The sequence below is a fragment of the Phycodurus eques genome, chromosome 5 (assembly GCF_024500275.1).
Source record: "Phycodurus eques isolate BA_2022a chromosome 5, UOR_Pequ_1.1, whole genome shotgun sequence".
NCBI lineage: Eukaryota > Metazoa > Chordata > Actinopteri > Syngnathiformes > Syngnathidae > Phycodurus > Phycodurus eques.
This window is the reverse complement of record NC_084529.1, coordinates 22,746,866-22,767,726: the sequence shown is the minus strand read 5'-3', so window position 1 is coordinate 22,767,726 and position 20,861 is coordinate 22,746,866. Positions and strand designations below refer to the sequence as shown.

At 44.8% G+C, this 20,861-nt stretch overlaps 1 protein-coding gene across 6 annotated transcripts in view; it reads right to left on the bottom strand.

The window, feature by feature from the left end:
• Positions 1 to 20,861, bottom strand: part of tln2b (talin 2b) — a 110,394-nt gene that overhangs the window by 9,809 nt on the left and 79,724 nt on the right. For 4 of the 6 annotated variants that reach the window (XM_061678107.1, XM_061678108.1, XM_061678105.1 and 1 more), the window contains 16 exons: positions 20,055 to 20,236; positions 16,002 to 16,134; positions 15,791 to 15,892; positions 15,509 to 15,679; positions 13,439 to 13,585; positions 12,065 to 12,166; positions 11,860 to 11,979; positions 11,015 to 11,161; positions 7,752 to 7,918; positions 7,061 to 7,244; positions 6,115 to 6,240; positions 5,315 to 5,431; positions 4,865 to 5,050; positions 2,780 to 2,887; positions 2,029 to 2,134; positions 986 to 1,110 (listed from right to left, as the gene is read on the bottom strand). In XM_061678107.1, coding sequence (XP_061534091.1) covers positions 986 to 1,110; positions 2,029 to 2,134; positions 2,780 to 2,887; positions 4,865 to 5,050; positions 5,315 to 5,431; positions 6,115 to 6,240; positions 7,061 to 7,244; positions 7,752 to 7,918; positions 11,015 to 11,161; positions 11,860 to 11,979; positions 12,065 to 12,166; positions 13,439 to 13,585; positions 15,509 to 15,679; positions 15,791 to 15,892; positions 16,002 to 16,134; positions 20,055 to 20,236 — 2,223 coding nt within the window. The other 2 variants (XM_061678110.1, XM_061678111.1) reach the window with 2 other exon arrangements.

Genomic DNA, 20,861 nt, shown 5'->3' with positions numbered 1-20,861 from the left:
AATAATTCGGTTAGAACTAACTGAAACATCAATGAGGAGGACTCAAATTAAGTGAAACATTATCTTGATTCTGAAAATAGAGGACATTCAGTCGTTAGGGATTCAATTAAGAAACATCTCGAACTATTTCCCCCTTAAATGGTCTTTGCATGCATCCAATGAGATCACTAGAGGGAGACACTGACATCTACAAGAGGGAAAAAGCCTTTTACTCACTAATCTCCTTTTGTATGAAAAAAACAAAAACAGAAGCCAGATAATAAATGCCCTCATGGAATTAGAGTATGAGACAGAGCATTACGGTTTTTATTAAAAGTGGGCTGACCTAAATATGCGTTCCTTCATATGACACAGACAGGACGTTGATCTGACAATTACTGAGTGCACTAGAAGAAGTAAATGGGAAGTAGGAAAGCACAAAATGGAGATGCAAGAGGGATTAAACTATACTAAAAACAAAACACACAATCATGTCATTGCACGTCACACACAAACAACAGGATTTAATCATCTCCCATCTCCTTTCTCAATACAGTTAAGTAGGCAATACCACAGCATTGAAGGGGGGAATACTCAGCTTAGTTTTTAAATGAGAAACACTGCAATAAAACAAAAGAAATACATTTATGAAGAGGGAGGGCCTCTCTTTAGGAAAAAGGGTCACGACAGTCCATCGCACCCATTTAAACCCAGTTCAATTTAAGCTTGAGAACCCCGCAGGGTAATTACGTCACTTGGCAACGGAGCTCAAAATAAAAAATGTTGAACAACGTTTACAGAGGACCAGCTGTGTGAATCAGAACAAAGAAACATTCATCAGCAGAGATAGCAGCATTGAAAGAGAAGACAATGTCACCTTTTCCTACGGTGGGGCAATGTGGCTGCTTGCTGACTAATCGCAAAAAAAAAACAAAGAGAAGAAAAAGCTTTGTGTGTACGCCTGTGAGTTTGTGTGGGTGGAAAGGGCCGAGAAGGGCACATCTACCTTGGGCTTGGCTCGGGGCTTCAGCTGCTCTAGTTTCTTGGCCGCAGCTTCAATGGACGCCGCCGCTCCGAGGAGCTCGCTCTCTGCGATGACAGTCGGGTCCTCGGGGTCCACACACTCTGATCCTGAAAGGCACCAGCACGGTTTTCTTCGAGCGCTGACTCACCTTTTATTTCACAACACACTCCAAGTGATGCTCAGGTTTGCGTGCTTGCAATGCCTCAAAGTTAAATACGAGACACGAAAGGAAGCAATTCACTTTTGATGGGCCTTTTTACAGAGGTCTATAAAACACAGCACTTTGGGAACAGCTTGGTAGGGCAGATGGGACCGTGTTTTCCTAGATTACGTTGAGCTCGGGGGAAATCTTGCCCTGCACCCCCCATCTTTCCAGCCATATATACTCCTCTACCCCTTTCAGACTCTATGAAAGTTGATCCAGGGAAGAAAACACACCATAGCCCACTTACCTCCATCTGAGGCAGCAAGGGAAGAAGAGGGGTGAAGGAAAGAGAAAGCACATGGAAGGTTAGAGAGATGAAGTAGATAGCCCCAGCGGGTCTTGCTCTACACTCTGAAATGTAATTCTCATTCAAACACAATCAATTACTGCTGTCAGACGCAGCAGTGCAGCTTCACGCCAACATATTTGTGTCATAACTGCAGTTGAGCTTAATTTGGAGCAATTTTGCACAGCAACCAATTTCAATATTCTAATGTGATTGTAGTGACCTGACTCAGACAGATTGTAGTGCATCGCTGATGCGCTGTGACAAACAGTGATATTATTCATGCACAAAGGATTAGCACTCTTTCTAGTTAATCGCTTGCATCTCTGCAATCCTGTTTATGAAATTGAGTTCATAATGGGAATCTTTGGCAGATTTTCCCCACGGTGTTGATAATGTCTCACTGTCAACATACAAGGTTCAACTTTTACAGAGGAAAGTGAGTCAACACCTGGAATATTAAACACCACAAAGCTAATTGTGTTGTGTAGGTATGGGAGTTTGCGAGCATATGTATGCGGCGGTCAGGCCCACCCTTCATGGACTCGGCTGTCTGGATGAGCTCCGTCACACTTGCCGCCACGTGCTTCGAATGGATGCCCAGTTGATGCTTCTGCTCCAACGTGGGCTTCTGCAGCACCTGAACACACACACAGCAGTACATATGGGTGAAAAAAACAAACATTCGAATCTCAGGTCCAGCCTTCCTGTGTGGAGTTTGCATGTTCTCAGTGTGCTTGTGTGGGTTTTGTCCAGACACTTCGGCTTCCCCCAATATTCCAATAAAATGGGAGCATAGGTGCGAATGTCAGTGTGAATGTTTGTGTATACCAGTATGTGCCCTGCGATGGACTAGCGACCAGTCCAGGGTCTACGCCTCCTCTCACCCAGAGAATGTATGGATGGATGATAATTGAGTAGGAAATCCGGAGTGCACAAAGAATTAGGAACACTCAAGAAGAATCAGTAGTAATTGTGTCCTGTAGAGGGCAGTTTTTGACATTAATAGATGCCCCCCCCAAATAAATTCATTTTAAAAAGCACCGTTACAATAAAACATTAAACTCAAGCTATGACCAATGCTGTGCTGGAAATGGTAGATGATGCAAGTAGAGATGATTAAAGAATTAAAAAAAAAATCCAAGCTGAAGATTTCAGTATATTAATCTGGTGTGTATGATCTGTTGAACGTGTGCTGCTGAATGCAACACAGAGCCACTTATAATCTAAAGCAGCATGTACATACAAACTTCAAATACAACAAATCTGACAGTCTCATTCCAACCTGTAGGACTTGTTCCAAAAGGTTGACATATCCCGTAGTGCATTCCGAGCCGTACTGCAGGGCCTTGCTTTTTAAGTCCTCACTCACTTCTGTATGGTGTGCCGCTTTCTGAATCGAGAGAGAAAACAAAGGATTCTGGGAAACATTTAAAGGAGACCAAAATAAATGCCTCCCAGTGGGATGTCACGCAGCTCAAAATATCAAGGAGGGAATGAAGACAATTTTTTTGAAATAAGCACTAATATTTGCAGTACTTTTCGGCATATCATTGCAATCCATAAAAAAAAACATCAGAAGATAATGAAATACATTTACTGTATACAGTATATTACAACCCCAATTCCAATGAAGTGTGTTAAACATTGTTAAACATAATTGTGTTAAACATAAATAAAAACAGAATACAATGATTAGCAAATCATTTTCAACCTACACTTAATTGAATACACTACAAAGACAAGATATTGAATGTTCAAACTGATAAACGTTATTGTTTTTAGCAAATAATAATGAACTTAGAATTTTATGGCTGTAACATGTTCCAAAAAAGCTGGGACAGGTGACAAAAAAGACTGAGAAAGTTGAGGAATGCTCATCAAACACCTGTTTGGAACATTCCACAAGTGAACAGGCTAATTGGAAACAGGTGGGTGCCACGATTGGGTATAAAAGGAGCTTCCCTGAATTGCTCAGTCGTTCACAAGGAAAGATGGGGCGAGGTTCACCTCTTTGTGAACAAGTGTGTGAGAAAATAGTCGAACAGTTTAAGGACAATGTTCCTCAACGTACAATTGCAAGGAATTTAGGGATTTCATCATCTATGGTCCATAATATCATCAAAAGGTTCAGAGAATCTGGAGAAATCACTGCATGTAAGCGGCAAGGCCGAAAAGCAACATTGAATGCCCCGTGAACTTCGATCCCTCGGGTGGCACTGAATCAACAAAAAACCGACATCAATGTGGAAAGGATATCACCACATGGGCTCAGGAACACTTCAGAAAACCAATGTCAGTAAATACAGTTCGGCGCAACATCCTTAAGTGCAACTTGAAACTGTACTATGCAAAGCAAAAACCATTTATCAACAACACCCAGAAACGCCGCCAGCTTCGCTTGGGCCGAGCTCATCTAAGATGGACTGATGCAAAGTCGAAAAGTGTTCTGTGGTCCGACGAGTCCACATTTCAAATTGTTTTTGGAAATTGTGGCCGTCGTGTCCTCCGGGCCAAAGAGGAAAAGAACCATTCCGACTGTTATGGACGCAAAGTTCAAAAGCCAGCATCTGTGATGGTATGGGGCTGTGTTAGTGCCAATGGCATGGGTAACGTACACATCTGTGAAGGCACCATTAATGCTGACAGGTACATACAGGTTTTGGAGAAACATACGCTGCCATCCAAGCAACGTCTTTTTCATGGACGCCCCTGCTTATATCAGCAAGACAATGCCAAACCACATTCTGCCCGTGTTACAACAGCGTGGCTTTGTAGTGATAGACTGCAGGTACTAGACTGCCCTGCCTGAAGTCCAGACCTGTCTCCCATTGAAAATGTGTGGCCCATTATGAAGCGTAAAATACGACAACGGATTCCCCGGACTGTTGAACAGCTAAAGCTGTACATCAAGCAAGAATGGGAAAGAATTCCACCTACAAAGCTTCAACAATTAGTGTCCTCAGTTCCCAAACGTTTATTGAGTATTGTTAAAAGAAAAGCTGATGTAACAGTAGTAAACATGACACTGTCCCATCTTATTTGGAACGTGTTGCAGCCATAAAATTCTAAGTTAATGATTATTTGCTAAAAACAATTAAGTTTATCAGTTTGGACATTAAATATCTTGTCTTTGTAGTGTATTCAATTAAATATAGGTCCAACATGATTCGCAAATCATTTATGTTTAACACAACGTCCCAACTTCATTGGAATTGGGGTTGTAATTAAATCTGTAGTAAATCACATTTGTCTGATGTTTGTAGTCATACATCGTATTCTGCAGGTGACATGAGTGGCTTAGAGTGTAAAGTGGCAAACTGGGCCTGCACTGGTCTGTGCGTGTGTAAGTTCTCATTTGGCCTCGAACCTTGCAGGCTGTCAGCATATCAGAGATAGCTTTGCGGCTCAGGTTGGCCGTGGCGATCACGTCCTCTTGCTGAGCAGAGTTGCCCGCTGCCACGGCCTTGGCCGTCGCCATGGTGATGCCCTTTGTCACGCGGATGAACTCCTCAGGTGTGGTGGACTTGTCCGGGACTTCCTTCGACAGGAATACCTGATGGAGATGAGTCATACACATGATAGTGAGGAACAGACATGCTCTCATGTAAAGCTGCAGAAATAAAATATATACATACACAGTGGATGATAAGATTTGTAAAACACACAATGGCTGTGAGGAATTGAGCTGGATAAAGAGAGCAGTTGTTGGGATTCTGAATAATAGACAAATATCGCTGACCCACTTTAAGGCCGATTCACTGCGAGGCTACGTTTCATCACCAAAAAAGACTAGATCCGGACTGTCAGGAAGTCTTACTGTCAGCTCTTGCTTGATGAACTCAATGGTGGCCTCCAGTGCCCTCGTCCCGCGAGTGGCTTCATCTTCCACTGCCTTCACCGTTTTAAGAAGAGACGTCACGTTGGTGACCATGACCTGTCAAATAAGGGGAGTCAAGGGGATGAGGGTTATTATCAAACCAGGAGGTGGTGCTCTTTCTCCTTAAATACAGAACATATGCTCACAAAATAATTGGTGCATTTTTTTTCTGAATGTGCTTATTTTATTATAATTGCACAGCTTATAATGAAACCGAAAACAGAACATAATTCAGTGAGCATTCATGATCGCCTTTTTTTAATGACAGCCAATTTGGAAATTTTTTTATTTTTCTCGAGTTGATAGATTTTGAACAGGCCCCTGTCACCTTCCGCAACAGGAGCCTTACAGGTTGGTAATGTGAGCAAATGCACAGCAGGACTTTCAGAGGGTCCCATGTTTGGGGTAAAGGGAGGCACCATATGTTGGAAGAACAGCCCCAATCTGTCGATGGGACCGAGACCCTGGGTGGGCCTCATTCTAATTAGATGAAAAGCACTAGAAACCATATGCATCAGTTAAAGTTACATGAGGAAGTTTGTGTGTATGACAGCTGTGAGAAAGACAAATACTGTCTTTCTCTCGTTTCTTGCCCGGGTTGTTCAATGCACTGATGTAAACTGAGAGAGTTCTGGTGTGTACTTCAAAACCCACTGCAACCCACCTGTACCAGTGTTGAAATGGATAAATATCACCAACAGATATGGCAGCCATTTGTTCGACTGGCCTGCTCCTTTTACCTTAGCGGCGCCTTTGAGCTGATACATGGACGGGTCATCGGCAGGCTTGCCTGCGGCACACTTAGTGGCGCTGATGAGTTCGGCCAGAGCCTTGGCCACGTCGCGCACTGCGTTTATCAGAACCACCTGAGGAGATGAAGCTGGAATCAATAAAACACAACGGTGCGAGCAGAGACTCATCACACTAGCCTGGGGAGAGGATTTCCTCGTGTAGCATTTTTCACTCCCATCAAGTCATGATATACTGAGTGGGCGAGATGAAGTTGTATGTCAAAGGCCTGTTTTGGACTCTTGGCAGACTCTTGCCTTGCCCTTCTCCTTGATTAGTCTGATTGTATTTAGTTCTTTTAATCAGGTTTTCCACTAGTGTGTTTTCCTGTCAATCAGCTCTTTACCTCTGTCTCATCTTCTTGATGAGTCAATGTATTGAGTTCATTCAACCAGGATTGTTTCATTGTTGCTTTTGGTGCCAACCTGTGTCTCATTTTTTAAATTAGTCAGAATGTATTAAGTTCTTCTAACAAGTCAGTTGTCTATGAGTCACGTGCCTGCCCTTGTCTCCCAACTTTGGCTTTGTGTTTTAGTTCTTTTAATTGGGTTTCCTCAATACTGTCTACCTATTAGCTGCCCTTGTGTCCCCCTCTTGTGTCTCACCTTTGCTTCCCCTTGTTCATCTGTCTCAGGTTGAGTCTGAGTATAACGGTTTTTCAAACCAGATTTGCAGTTGTCTTTTTCCTTGCCTATTACCTCCCTGCCTGCCCTTGACTTGTTCATCTGTCTCGAGATGAATCTGAGTGAATTTTTTAAACCAGTTTGCCAGTTGTCTGTGTCCTTGCCTAAATCATCATATTTGAGAGAAGAACACAAAGTATAGTAATATGGCTCTGCGACTACATCATTTTGCAATAATATCAAATAAGCAGAATTTACATGCTTTACAGGTCACCTGTGTCTCGGGGTCCTCGGAGCCCATGCTTGTCGCTCCCAGTTTGACCACCTCTGTGAGCTGTGTGATGGTCTTGGCTGAGGACTGGGCAGCCTGGGCCAACTTCTCCTGGCTGGATGCGGCTCCAGCAACTAGTAGCTTGGTGTCCTCCACCAGCGCCTTGGCTGTCTTCAAAATGCTTTCCCTGGGAGATGAGGAATACTGTCACCGTCAGCACTCTCATTACATTCAGGAACAAGCTCTTTGAAATTCAGGTGCGATTTTTGGTCAGCATCTTCAGTTGTCTGTTTCCTTCCAGTCCTGTGCTTCTCCTGGGTGAGTCACTCAGAGAAAATAGAAAACTGGCATTTGTTGAGAACCCCCCCCAGCAGATACAATCTCTTTGTTTGAGTCCACATAACAAAATAAAACCATTTTGCACAGCACTATGGTGTTAAGGGTCATCGGGAAGCTGGAGCATATCCAACTTGATTTAGGGTGACAGTAGCTACAGTAGTGAGTTTGCTACTCACCCTTGAATCAGAGAACCTAACCTAACTTAGCTACACAGCCCAGAGAGAAAATATTTAATAATGCAAAAGGTGATTTTGCAAGACTTCTTGCTCCTTGTAGCAGTGCTAACCACTCTTCCACTGTACTTATACTGAATGTCCTTATTTGCATGATTAATACGTGATAAGGTCACAGACACCTGTGGTCAGCAAAGGACTCCTCATTCTCAGGGTTTAGTGTTCCCGCCGAGGCGAACATGATGGTCGTGTCCAGGTCAGCGATGATGCCAGAAACAGCACTTGCTGCTGTGATACATGCCTGAGTGCCTTTGTTGCCCGCCTGCAGCGCCGACAGCACCAGTGACACCTGCAACACGAAAAGCGTTGCATAACTACATAACAATCATAAGACACTTCATTAGACACACATTACACTTCCACAGTCTGATGCAAAGTCTGTGGTAGAAGAAAAGCTGTCCCGGCCATTTATCTGTCAATCCATCAGTCTATCTGTGACACAAGCATCGCTTTAAATAAGTTCAACCAAAAGGTTATTTATTCTGTTAAAGCTCTTATTTTGTGGTTAAAATGTGGTTTAAGAATTTCATAACCAGCAAAAGGGAACACAAGAAATATCAGTGATGAGGTACTCCCTTTTTAATTATACTTATTATAAAGTGGTACCAAACCATTGAATTGAATTGATTGATTGATTTGATACCTCTTTACAGTGTCAATCAACGCTCAAATGTACTATTTTTTCTTTAAAAATATTTTTTTTTCACACAGGTCTTTTATTGAAGAGCATTACAGGGCAGTGTACCGAACGTGACGGACATATCAGTAAATTAGTATATGGTCGACACTTAATATGAAAGTGATATTATGATTGATTGAGCTTTTAACGGTTTGAACAATTTCGTAAATGCTTAAGATAAGTGTTCTAGCTGGATAAATGGCAGAAGATGGGAGTGAGGAATGGAGGCAAGGTTAAACATGCATTAAATCCGAGTGCACTACAATCAAAACAAATTGATGAGCCATACCCCGCAAGTAACATAGCTCTGCCAGCATATCTCTCATAAGCAAACCGAGAGCCCCGAGAGGACCTCTTGAACGAGGCACAAGATTCATATCAGCAAGTGTGAGAACTCAAATTTGTCAAGTTGGGTAAGAGCGTTGAATTAAATCACAGTCTTCTAGTGGAATAGAATTACTAATGTGTGACTAGCAATGCTCCTTGCTGCCAGGGTCATAGCAGGGACACATTAGAATTACTATTCAGTGCGCAGTGGTGCAGGATAGCTTTACTTTCATGACCTGCATTACCGGTGCGGTAAAGTCCTTTTTTTTCGTCACCCAAAATTACATATGACATTTATATTCGACTAACCTTTTACAAATTTAAGACTAACGTTATTACTTCTTCATCAGATGATATAAAGAGCAGCCGGTTTTACATGAAGCGTCACATATTACAGCAATAACAAAGTAAACCGTATGCATTAACTACCAGATTAAGGTTTCATTAAAATCAGAGAAGCGTAACATCAGCCGAGAGGGAACATTTTACTTTTCTCGGCAGATCCAGAAAACCACACAAAAAAATAAAGGATCCAATTAAGGAGGTACTGTAGATCAGAATCAAAATAATAATTTTTGTTTTCGTTGACCTTGGCTGAGAGGTAGTCACTGAATGATATCTTTATTATTTAAATTTGCAGTGGTGTGCAACTGCCGTGCATCACACTTACCCTATATGCAGAGCTGTGCAAAAGTATTGACCCCCTTCTCAAATTTTTGTATAGTTTTAAGATCATCAAACAAATATAAATATCAGACAAAGATAACCCAAGTAAACATAAAATGCAGTTTTTAAATGTTGATTTTATTTATTAAGGAAAAAATAAATAAATCAAAGATACCTAGCCCTGTGTGCAAAAGTAATGCCCCCCTAAACCTTATAACTGGCTGGGGCATCCTCAGCAACACCAACTGCAATCAAGTGTTTTCTATAACTGGCAAAGAGCCTTTCACATCTCTGTGGAGATACTTTGGCCCACTCTTTCTTCCTGAATTGTTTTAATTCATCAACATCGGAAGGTTTTCATGCATGAACGGCCTTCATGCCACAGCATTTCAATTGGATTCAAGCCCAGGCTTTGACTAGGCCACTCCAAACCCTTCCTTTTTTTTCGTGTGCGTTTTCGTGTGTTTTCGTGTTTTAAGCCATTCAGAAGTTGACTTGGTGGTATTTTGGATCGTTGTGCTGCTGCAGAACCCAATTGTGCTTCAGCTTGAGGTCACAAACTGATGGCTGAACATTGTACTTCAGGATTTTTTGGTAAAGAGCAAATTAATGGTTCCATCAATTACAGCAAGTCATCCAGGAGAAAAGCAGCCCCAGACCATCACACTACCACCGTGTTTGAAAGTTAGATTGATGCTCTTTTTCTGACATTCTGCATTACATTTACACCAGATATAACACATACCTTCCAAAAAGTTACATTTCTGTCTCCTTAGTCCATCGAATATTTCCCCAAAAGTCTTGGGTATCATTCAGATGTTTTTTTTGTTGTTTTTTTGCAAAAGTAAGACGAGCCTTATGTTTAGTCAGCAGTGGTTTTTGCCTTGGATGCCAATTTTGCCAATTCCCTTCCTTATGGTGTCGTCATGAACACTGACCTTAACTGGGGCAAGGGAGGCCAGCAGTTTTTCAGATGTTGTGCTGGGTTCCTTTGTGATCCTCCTGGATGAGTCGTTGCTGTGCTCTTGGGTTAATATTTGTTGGACAACCACACCTGGGAAGGTTCACCACTGTTCCATGTTTTCTCCATTTGTGGATAATGGCTCTCACCAAAGTTCGGTACAATCATAAAAGCTTTAGAAATGGCTTTCTTTTTGGACTGATAGATGTCATTTGCATTATTTCTCATCTGTTCTTAAATTTCTTTGAATCGTTGCATTTTGTTGCAGCTTTTCGAGATCTTTCGGCCAACTTCATTTTGTCAAACAGCTTCTATCTAAGTGATGTCTTAATTGAGCAGGCCTGGAGGTAATGAGGCTTTGGTGTGTTCAGTGAAAATGAAGCAAAAAATGTGATTAGCCACAGTTAATTCATGATTCAACAAGGTGGGGGTGGGGCATTACTTTTTCACACAGGGCTCACATAGAGCTGAATAGTTTTTTCCTCAATAAACAAGATCACCATTTAAAAACTGCATTTTATGTTTCCTTGGGTTATCATTGTCTGATAGTTACAATACATTTGTTTGAAGATCTTAAACATTCAAGTGAGGAAACGATGCAAAAATCTATGAATTTGAGAAGAAGAATACTTTTTCACGGCACTGGAGCTACATGAGCGGCACAAAATATTTAAACGACCTCTATGCAAATCAAACAGTAAAACAGTGCCACTGAGAGAAAAAAGAAAAAAGATACTTGACCAGTGTGGTACCTTTTCAGTGACTGCACGTGCACACTCGATGAGCTCTCTTTTGGAGAAGCTGTCTGTGGGGCTGAGCTGCAAGGCTCCAGCTTTCTGGACCAGGTAAATACAGCCATGACCCAGCTCTTGCACACGTGTCTTGATCTGGAAACCAACCTGAAAGCATAGCCAGTCATTGGTTCCCATACAATCATTGTGTGTGTGTGTGTGTTTAGTGTGCCTCTGTGTTGAAATGTTTTTGTATTGTATTCTGGATTGACCTTTAATTACGATTCTGTATTACTGGTGATTATAATTGTGTTGTAAGAACCCCCTCGAAAATGAGATGATGCATCTCAAAGGACTATCCTTGAAGCAAATAACTAAATAATACACTTTTCTTTTACCCAGCATGGAAGATGATGTAAAACACTCTTTAAAGAAAGCTGGCAGTACCATTTAATTTCTAGACTGAGATACATGGGTGGGTGGGTGCTCTTTCATAAGCATCACTGTAGGCTTTTAGACTTGTCGAGGCAATGTGTCGCTATGGTAACCAGTAGGGTTTGCAGCAGCCTGTTATGTACAAGTTACTGATAAGAGCTGTGAGCTTATTAGGGTGATGTTTCCACACATAGCTTTCCTGCAGACAACAGAGGAAACTTTTAAGAAATGACTGTGTGGGTGCTTAGAGTGACAGATGCTTTTACTTTGATCTCAAAGATGGAGAGTCATATCACAGAGCAAATATCTGCCTTAACCAGTGTGTGAGCAAAAATATCTGAAAGCCTTTTGGGTCCAAAAAGCTGCTATTCCAAAGTGATATTTCAGAAGGCACTCTCCTTTTTTTGGAGAGACACTGCATGCCGTCTGACCTCTTCATGCTCTGCTGTGGCTGCAGCGAGGCGCCCTTGGTGTGCAAGCTGCCCATAGTCCACCGTCGCCTGAGAGGCAAGGCCGCCGAGCTCTTCGGGGCAGGTCACTGACTTGGTCATCTAGTCAGAGCGAGAGGGAGGGAGCCTCTTCAGCTAATGAGCATCTCTGACGCTTAACAATCATCAGAACGGAAAAGGCACTCACCATCTCCTGTGCTGTGATGGCAATGGCCTTGGAGAACTTCACCATCGTGGTCTGGTAGTCCACAAAGGAACCCTCAGGTTCAGGAGGTGTTCCTTCATCCAGCTATGAAGATCAAGAATGTCATTATTTTCATTTAGACATACCACATTCTTTCATTCTCTATTCTATTAGGTTTTACACCAGCTCTGCTCTACAAGCTGTAGATATCGGCATAATGTCAGTATAATAATAATATAATTCACATTGTACATTTTGCACGCAAACTATAATTTGTAAACAAAGCCACATGCGTGACGATCGTTGCTCCCATTGGACAAAAATGACGAGGGCGGGACAAACCAAAGACCCAGAGATGACCACGGCAGCTTTGTTCTGCAAGTTTGCGCTGTTATTAGAAAATAATTTGGAGCATCCTATACCAGGGTAGGAAGAGCAGCTCATTCAATGAAAGTGTTGCAACGTTCTATTTCTAATTTTGGAACGCTGTCTACAAATGCGTGCTGCCACAACATGCAAGGAGTTGCGTTGCTAAGCAAAAGACGGCGGATCAGGTATGACGTACAACATTCACTATCTTTATAAGCTGTGGGTTATTGACTTGTTGGGTTTGATCGAGGCTGGTTTATATTCAAACAACAAACGAACCGCACCGAGTCAGTTTTGAAGCGGACCATGACCACCTCAAAAAGTAAGTTTTGGAGCAGTTGTTTGGCGCGCACACCTACACAAAAGACCCAGGAGGAAACGAACTGTGGTTCGTTTAAAGTAGACCAAATTTGGCAGGTCAGAATGTACCCTAAATACAGTTCTTGATTTGCTCACGAACTGAAATAATTTAAGAGCCAAGTAGACACACTCCTTCCCACTTCCTTAGGTAGACCTGGACTATATAATGAGACCCAAAGCAAGATCTGTCAAAAACTGTGATTATAATGTTTAGTTTTTTTAACTCACTGCATCATACGGAAGGTGTTTCTCATATTTTGCCCACTGTCATATACCAAATTAAGCGAACCAACCAACCAACCAACCAACCAATCAACCAACCAACCAACCAACCAGAAAGTGCTTTTAGTTTGATGAGGTACAGTTTTTTCCCCAAAATTAAATTGTTTGCTCATTAAATTGTGCAGATGTTGCTAAAGAAGTGTGCGGTGAGTGTGTATAGTGTCAATTATTAACCTCCAAGTCAACACAGTCACGTATCCCAGCAGGCGTGAGTGACTGCTCATGCTTTATCATCATTTGCCTGAGGATATTAAATGGTTTATCCATAGGAATAATGAGAGTCAGAGATAAGGAGACATTTCAAACATGCCTGCTGTGAAACCATTGGGACAAATGAGGTTGGGAACAAGCGTGGGAACTCCTCACCCTGCCCATGGCCTCGGCTATGGACTCCACCATGCCCCCGACCATGCCCCCTTCGCTGGCCGCCTCATTCAAAGTCACCATGATGTCGTCCACAGCCTCTTTCATCAGCTGGGCCGCTTCTGAGATTGCATCGTGGGTGTGTGAAGCCTGGGGATGTCGATGATTAAAACCAAAGTTACTATAGCTCATATTGAGCTGGAGTATTCTTTGAGGCTGCTGTAATAGCTATATAAGAGCATATTGTTTCTCTAATGGACGCAGACGTTCTTCATCAGGCAAGCAGGCCATTTTTTAAACAAGAGAGAAAATGCTGAACCTGCCAAACAAATGAAGTACACACTGGTAATGGTAAAAATGATATACAAGAGTGACTCCACTGGGTTTGACTTCTACTTTGATCTTGTATACACAGACTGTGTAACACTAAAGGCAGACTGGGCCAATTACTTTAAGTGTATACTGTCTGCATCATTAGAGCACGGAAGAAGAGCCGCTATACCTTGACAGGTCCCAATAAAACTTGGTAACAACTGACTTATAGCTGCACATAAGACAGAAAGGAAATTCATGGATTAAGAGTATCTTCTTTGTCTCCTGGCAGGGAAGGAGCCCAAGCTAGTGTGTGAGGTTGAGAAGTTCCGACTAGACATAGTTGGGTTCGCCTCCACTCACAGCTTGGGCTCTGGTACCAGTCCTCTCGAGAGGGGTTGGACTTCCACTCTGGAGTTGCCCATAGTGAGTGGCGCCGAGCAGGTGTGGGTATACTTATTGCCCCCCGACGAGAGGGTAGCCTCAATCCGCCTTCGGGTGGGGGGACGGGTCTTGACTGTTGTTTGAGCCGAAGGAGCAAACAGCAGTTCAGAGGACTCACCCTTTTTGGAGTCCTTGGAGGGCGTGCTGGAGAGCGCTCCCACTGGGGACTCCATTGTTCTGCTGGGGGACTTAAATGCTCAGGTGGGCAATGACAGTGAGATCTGGAAGGGTGTGATTGGGAGGAACCCCCCCCCCCGGTCAGAACCCATCATGGATTGTCCATAATGAACACCATGTTCAAGCATGAGGGTGTCCAAATGTGCACTTGGCACCAGGACACCCCCAACATATTGTGAGGGTCTGCTGGGAACGTCTGGCATAATCCCCTGTCAGAAGGAGTTTCAACTTCCACCTCCGAGAGAACTTTGCTCACGTTCCAGGGGAGGTGGGGGACATTGAGTCCGAGTGGACCATGTTTCACGCCTCCATTGCTGAGCCGGCTGACTGGAGCTGTGGGCGTAAGGTGGTTGGTGCCTCTCGTGGCGGCAACCCCCAAACCTGTTGGTGGACACTAGCGGTGAGGGATGCTGTCAAGCTAAAGAAGGAGTTCTGTCTGGCATTTTTGGCCTGTGGCTGGCCAAGTGGAATGCAGCTTCGGTGGTCGCTGAGAGCGTGGGAGGAGTTCGGTGAGGCCATTGAGAACAACCTCCGGACGACTTCGAAGAAATTCTGGTCCAGCATCCGGCGTCTCAGGAGGGGGAAGCAGTGCATCATCAACACTCTGTATAGTGGGGATAGGGCGCTGCTGACCTTGTTGTGAGTCGGTGGGGAGAATACTTCGAAAATCTCCTCTATTCTGGGATCTCTGAGGTGGGCTCGCCTATCTCTGGGGTTGAGGTCACCGAGGTGGTTAAAAAGCTCCTCAGTGGCAAGGCCCCACCGGTAGATGAGATTTGCCTGGAGTTCCTAAAGGCTCTAGATGTTGTGGGGCTGTCCTGGTTGACACGCCTCTGCAACATCGCTTGGACATCGGGGACAGTGCCTCTGGATTGGCAGACTGGGGTGGTGGTCCCCCTTTTTAGGAAGGGGGGCCAGAGGGATAATCCAACCTCGGATAAGCGGAAGAAATGGATGGATGAAAAACATTTACGAACAATAAAATACTTCCCCGAAAAAGTGTTTATTTGCGTCAGTGTGGGACACGGCTTTCGACACCTGTGCAAATAGTCAGAATGGTACCACCTCTGCCTCAATTTGAGCCAGGAAAAACCCTGCACATACATTCAATCAAGATGAGTGCAATGGACTGCTTATTACCTTTGGGTTGCCACCACCTTCCTTGGCAGCGTAAAGCATCTGCAGGGCAGACTCTGAGAGAGTCTTGGTCTGGTCCAGAATGGTCATTTGCTGTTGGTGGTCTTGCAGTTTGGAGGTCAGGCCAACTGATGCTACAATAAGTGGATCAAAGTAGCTGGCCAGCTGAGTCACCTAGGTGAAATAAGGTTATAGGAGAGTCACACAGGGAAGGATTGGTGGACAAGATAGAGTTGTATTTATCTAAATCTATTAGGGAAAAGGGATATATAATCAGAGCTGCACCTTGTGTCCCAGCTGGGCAGCTTCACCCCTGGCGGCTGTGGAGACAGGATCAATCAGATGCCCAATCTCTTGCACGGATGAAGTCAGCTGTTCCTGTAGTGCCTGGTGATTTACAAAGGCAGAGCGAATTATGGTATAAATCACAACAGAAAGACTACAGATCCTATTAAGCTCTTTCTCTCAGACAAGACAGAGCTGATGGGTTGCTTACTTCCATGGAGATATCATCTCTGCAGGGCAGGGTCTGTCCAACAGCAGCCAAGGAAGCTTGCTCAATGTCCCGGATACATTTATTGATGCTATCTATAGAGTAATCACACTCCTTCTGTCCTGGTGCCTTGTCCCTAGGGGGGAGAAAGTTTGAAAAATCTAGGCCCTCCTGTTCCATGTGGGTGCAAACAAGTGTTGAATTTTTAATACTGTATTAAATATATAACATATTAAAATTCAAGACTGAAAAAACAACAACTTGTTAGTCGTGTTTAATAGTTTTTTTTAAAAAAAGCAGCATACACTGGTTTATCAGAACCTGTTTGTTTAAACCATGTAACAAGTGATGTGTGAAGACTACAAACTGAAGGGAGCTTCACATTGCCTTCTTGGACTCCTGTCATTTGTGAGGTTGCCTAGCAACAGTGGAGCCCAGCCGTCTGCTCTCATACCCTAACTGGTTCGTGGCTGTACCTCATAGTCAATTAACACAGTTAACTTAAATTTTAATTGAAATTTCCCAGACTGTCTTACTATTCCTGAAAGGTATCAGCAATCATTGACTCCATCCCTTAAGGGTTGAATAATACTTACAAGGATAGAAACCTGGTCTGATCTAAAAAAGTTGGGCTCGACCTTTGATAAAATATGTTACTATTCTAATCATAAAAGCTGTCACACAGCTGTGAAGTGCAAATGACAATGACAAATTAGGAATGTTCAGCAACACAAAAGAATACAAGGCTCGGAAAAAGAACCTGAATCATACAAATATTGCTGAGAGGAATAAGATGTTGCAGTTTGTCATATTTTACATTTCCATCCATCTATCCATTTTCTTCAGCTGAGCCGAGGTCAAGTCGCAGGGGCAGTAGCTTTAGTAGGGAAGCCCAGACTTGTTTGCCTGGAACACCTCACCAGGGAGGCGTCGAGGAGGCATCCTAATTAGATGCCCGAGCCACCTCATCTGGCTCCTCTGAATGCGGAGGAGCAGCGGCTGTACTCTGAGCCCCTCCCGGATGACCGAGCTTCTCACCCTATCTCGAAGGGAGAGCCCCAACACCCTGCGAAGGAAACTCATGTTGTCCGCTTCTATCCGGGATCTTGTTCTTTCGGTCATGACCCAGAGCTCATGACCATAGGTGAGGGTAGGAATGTAGATCGACCGGTAACTTGAGAGCGTCTTTCTGCTTAGCTCCTTCTTCACTACATGGGACCGATACAAAGTCTGCATCACTGCAGACGCGGGACCGATCTGCCTGTTTGGACTCCCGTTCCATTCGTCCCTCACTCGTGAAAAAGACCCGAAGATACTTGAACTCCTCCACTCGGGGCAGGATCTCATCCTCGACATGGAGAGGGCACGACACCCTTTTCCGACCGAGGACCATGGTCTCAGATTTGGAGGGGCTGATTTTCATCCCAACTGCTTCACACTCAGCTGCGAACCACTCCAGTGAGAGTTGGAGATCACGACTTGATGAAGCCAGCAAAACCACATCAGCTGCAAAAAGTAATACCGAGGTCACCAAACTGGACCTCCGCTACGCCCCAGCTGTGCCGAGAAATTCTGTCCACAAAAGTTATGAACAGAATCGGTGACAAAGGGCAGCCTTGGCGGAGCCCAAACCTCACTGGAAACGAATCCGACTGACTGTCAGCAAACTCTGACACTGGTCGTACAGGGAGTTCGGTACCTCATACTCCCGAAGCACCCCTCACAGGACTCCCCAAGGGACACGGTGAAACGCTTTCGCCAAGTCCACAAACGCATGTAGACTGGTTGGGCGCACTCCCATGCACTCTCGAGGACCCTGCCGTGGGTGTAGAGCTAGTCAACTGTTCCACGGCCACGACGAAGACAAAAATGCTCCTCCTGAATCTGTGATTCGACTTCCCGACGGACCGTCCTCTCCAGCACCGCTGAATAGACCTTACCAGGGAGGCTGAGTGTGATCCCCCTGTAGTTGGAACACACCCTCCGGTCCCCCTTCTTTAAAAGGGGGCCCACCACCTCAAACTGCCAATCCAAAGGCACTGTCCTCAATGTGCACGCAACGTTGCAAAGGTGTGTCAACCAGGACAACACCACAACATCCAGAGCCTTTAGGAACTCGCCACCGAGGAGCTTTTTAACCACCTCGGTGACCTCAACCCCAGAGATAGGAGAGCCCGCCTCAGAGACGCCAGACTCTGCTTCCTCATGGGATGGCGTCGGTGGAATTGAGGAGGTCTTCGAAGTCTTCTCCCCACTGACTCACAACGTCCCGAGTCGAGGTCAGCAGCGCCACAAACCCCACTATACCACGGTGTTGATGGTGCACTGCTTCCCCGTCCTGAGACGCCGGATGGTGGACCAGAATTTCCTCGAAGCCGCCCGGAAATTGTTCTCCATGGCCTCACTGAACTTTTTGCCTCAGCGACCACCAAAGCTGCATTCCGCTTGGCCAGCCGGTACCCATCAGCTGCCTCAGGAGTCCCACAGGCCAAAAAGGCCCGATAGGACTCATCCTTCACCGCTGGTGTCCACCAACGGGTTCAGCGGTTGCCACCATGACAGGCACCAATCACATTACGGCCACAGTTCCAGTCGGTCGGCTCAGCAATGGGGGCGCAGAACATGGTCCACTCAGGCTCAGTGTCACCCGGCTACCCCGGGACGTGGGTGAGGTTCTGCCGGAGGAGGGAGTTGAAACTCCTTCTGACAGGGGATTCTGCCAGATGTTCCCAGCAGACCCTCACAATACATTTGGGCCTGCCATGTTATTCCCCCACCATCGGAGCCAACACACTACCAGGTGGTGATCAGTTGTCAGCTCTGCCCCTCTCATCACCCAAGTGCCCAAAATATACGGCTGCCAGTCCGATCACACGGCCACAAAGTCGATCATTGAACTGTGTCCTAGGGTTTCCTGGTGCCAAATTCACTTATTGACACCATTTTGCTTGAACATGATGTTCGTTAGTGACAATCTGTGACGAGCACAGAAGTCCAATAAAAGAACAGCGCCTGGGTTCTGATTGGCAGGGCCGTTCCTCCCAATCACGCCCTTTAAGGTCACGCTGTCATTGCCTACGTGAGCATTGAAATCCCACAGCATAACGATGGAGTCCCAAATGGGAGTGCTCTCCAGCACTCTCTCCAAGGACTCTAAAAAGGGTGAGTACTCTGAACTGCTGTTTGGTAAATAGGGACAAACAACAGTCAGGACCCGTGCCCCCACCCGAAGGCAGAGGGAGGCTACACTCTCGTCCACCAGAGTGAACCCCAATGTACAGGTGTCAAGCCGGGGTGCAACAAGTATACCCACACCTGCTCGGCGCCTCTCACCGTGGTCAACTCCAGAGTGGAAGAGAGTCCAACCCCTCTCGAGAGGACTGGTACCAGATCTTAAGCTGTGTGTGGAAGCGGGCCCGACTATTTCTAGTCGGAACTTCTCTACCAGCTCAGGCTCCTTCCCTGCCAGAAGGAGCCTGAGCACACACCACATCCCTAGAGCCAGCTTCTATAGCCTGGGATCAGATCGGTGCCTTTGCCCCACTGCCCAGCGAATACTGCACCCGTCCCCTATGGCCCCTCCCACAGGTGGTGAGCCACTGGGAAGGGGGACCCACATTACCATTTTGGGCTGTGCCCGGTCACCCGCTCGCCTTCGAGCCCCACCTCCAGGCCTGGCTCCAGAGGGGGGTCCTTGTGACCCATGTCCTGGCAAGGGAAAACGTCTTCCAGTATTTTTATACATCATAGGGGACTTTGGAGCCGTACTTTTGTCTGGTCTCTCAACTACAGCAGGACCTGTTTGTCATGGGTGACCCTGCCAGGGGCATAAAGCCCCAGACAACTTAGCTCCTTACCACCATGATAAGGTGACAGTTTAAAGAGGGTTATTTTCCCTTTGTTAAATTTGAATTGGTTGTTTTGTTTTTTCTACTAAGTACCTCAGTTTAGTTTGGTGCTATTATGTTTTTTGTTTGATTTATTCACACCTCTAAATTAACAGGACAAATGTGTTTGAATAATTGAATGAAAAAAGAAAATGGGTTTGAAACCAACCTAATGGAAGTGATGAGGCTCTTGATGGAGTCAGAAACTGTTCTTGAGTGACCAGCTAGTATAGACCAAGTGGGGGGATCTTTGGGGTTGAGGACCAACGACCGTGCTGTTTCTAAGAGGTAAGTGGAGCTATCAAGCATGGAGCGGGCTGAACGAACAATCGGCTCCTGGGCGACTGAACCCTGTGGAAAAGTCAACATTGGAGGAGATGAAATAACAGCTATGGTTTAAGGCTAACAGTGAGGATCTAGCTAGTTTGGTATGACAATGTTTTTAATATTCCTTATACTATGGCTGAAAGATCAAGTGAGCAATTGAACTGAGAGATGAGATTAGAAAGACATCTTTACAGAGACACAGGAAGAAACACCTTCAGTCTTTATGATGCGAAGCAAAGCCTCTGTCAACAATTAGATTAACAAGATGAAGATTAGAGCAGCTGTAATGGCGTGAGTGCTGTTAAACACTGCCCTTCAACAGATTACAGCCATAAAGCTTTCAGAGGACTGTGCGAGGACTTTTCCACTCTGATTGAAAACATAAAAATGCATCTTTGTGATCCGTTTCTCGACATTACAAGAAAAGAGAAAATCAACTCCCAATTCCCAGAACATTTACAGCACAAACCTTTTCGTAATGTTTATTTTTAGGGCTATTTTAAGCAACTAGCTGTGACACCCTCAATAGGATGACATTTAGTAATACAACCTTTCTGAAAATAGAAGCACTTATCAAGCACTGAGATCCATTTCAGGCAAAAAGTGTTTGCGCAGCAGGAGAAGTGAAATTACATACATTTGGCATTCT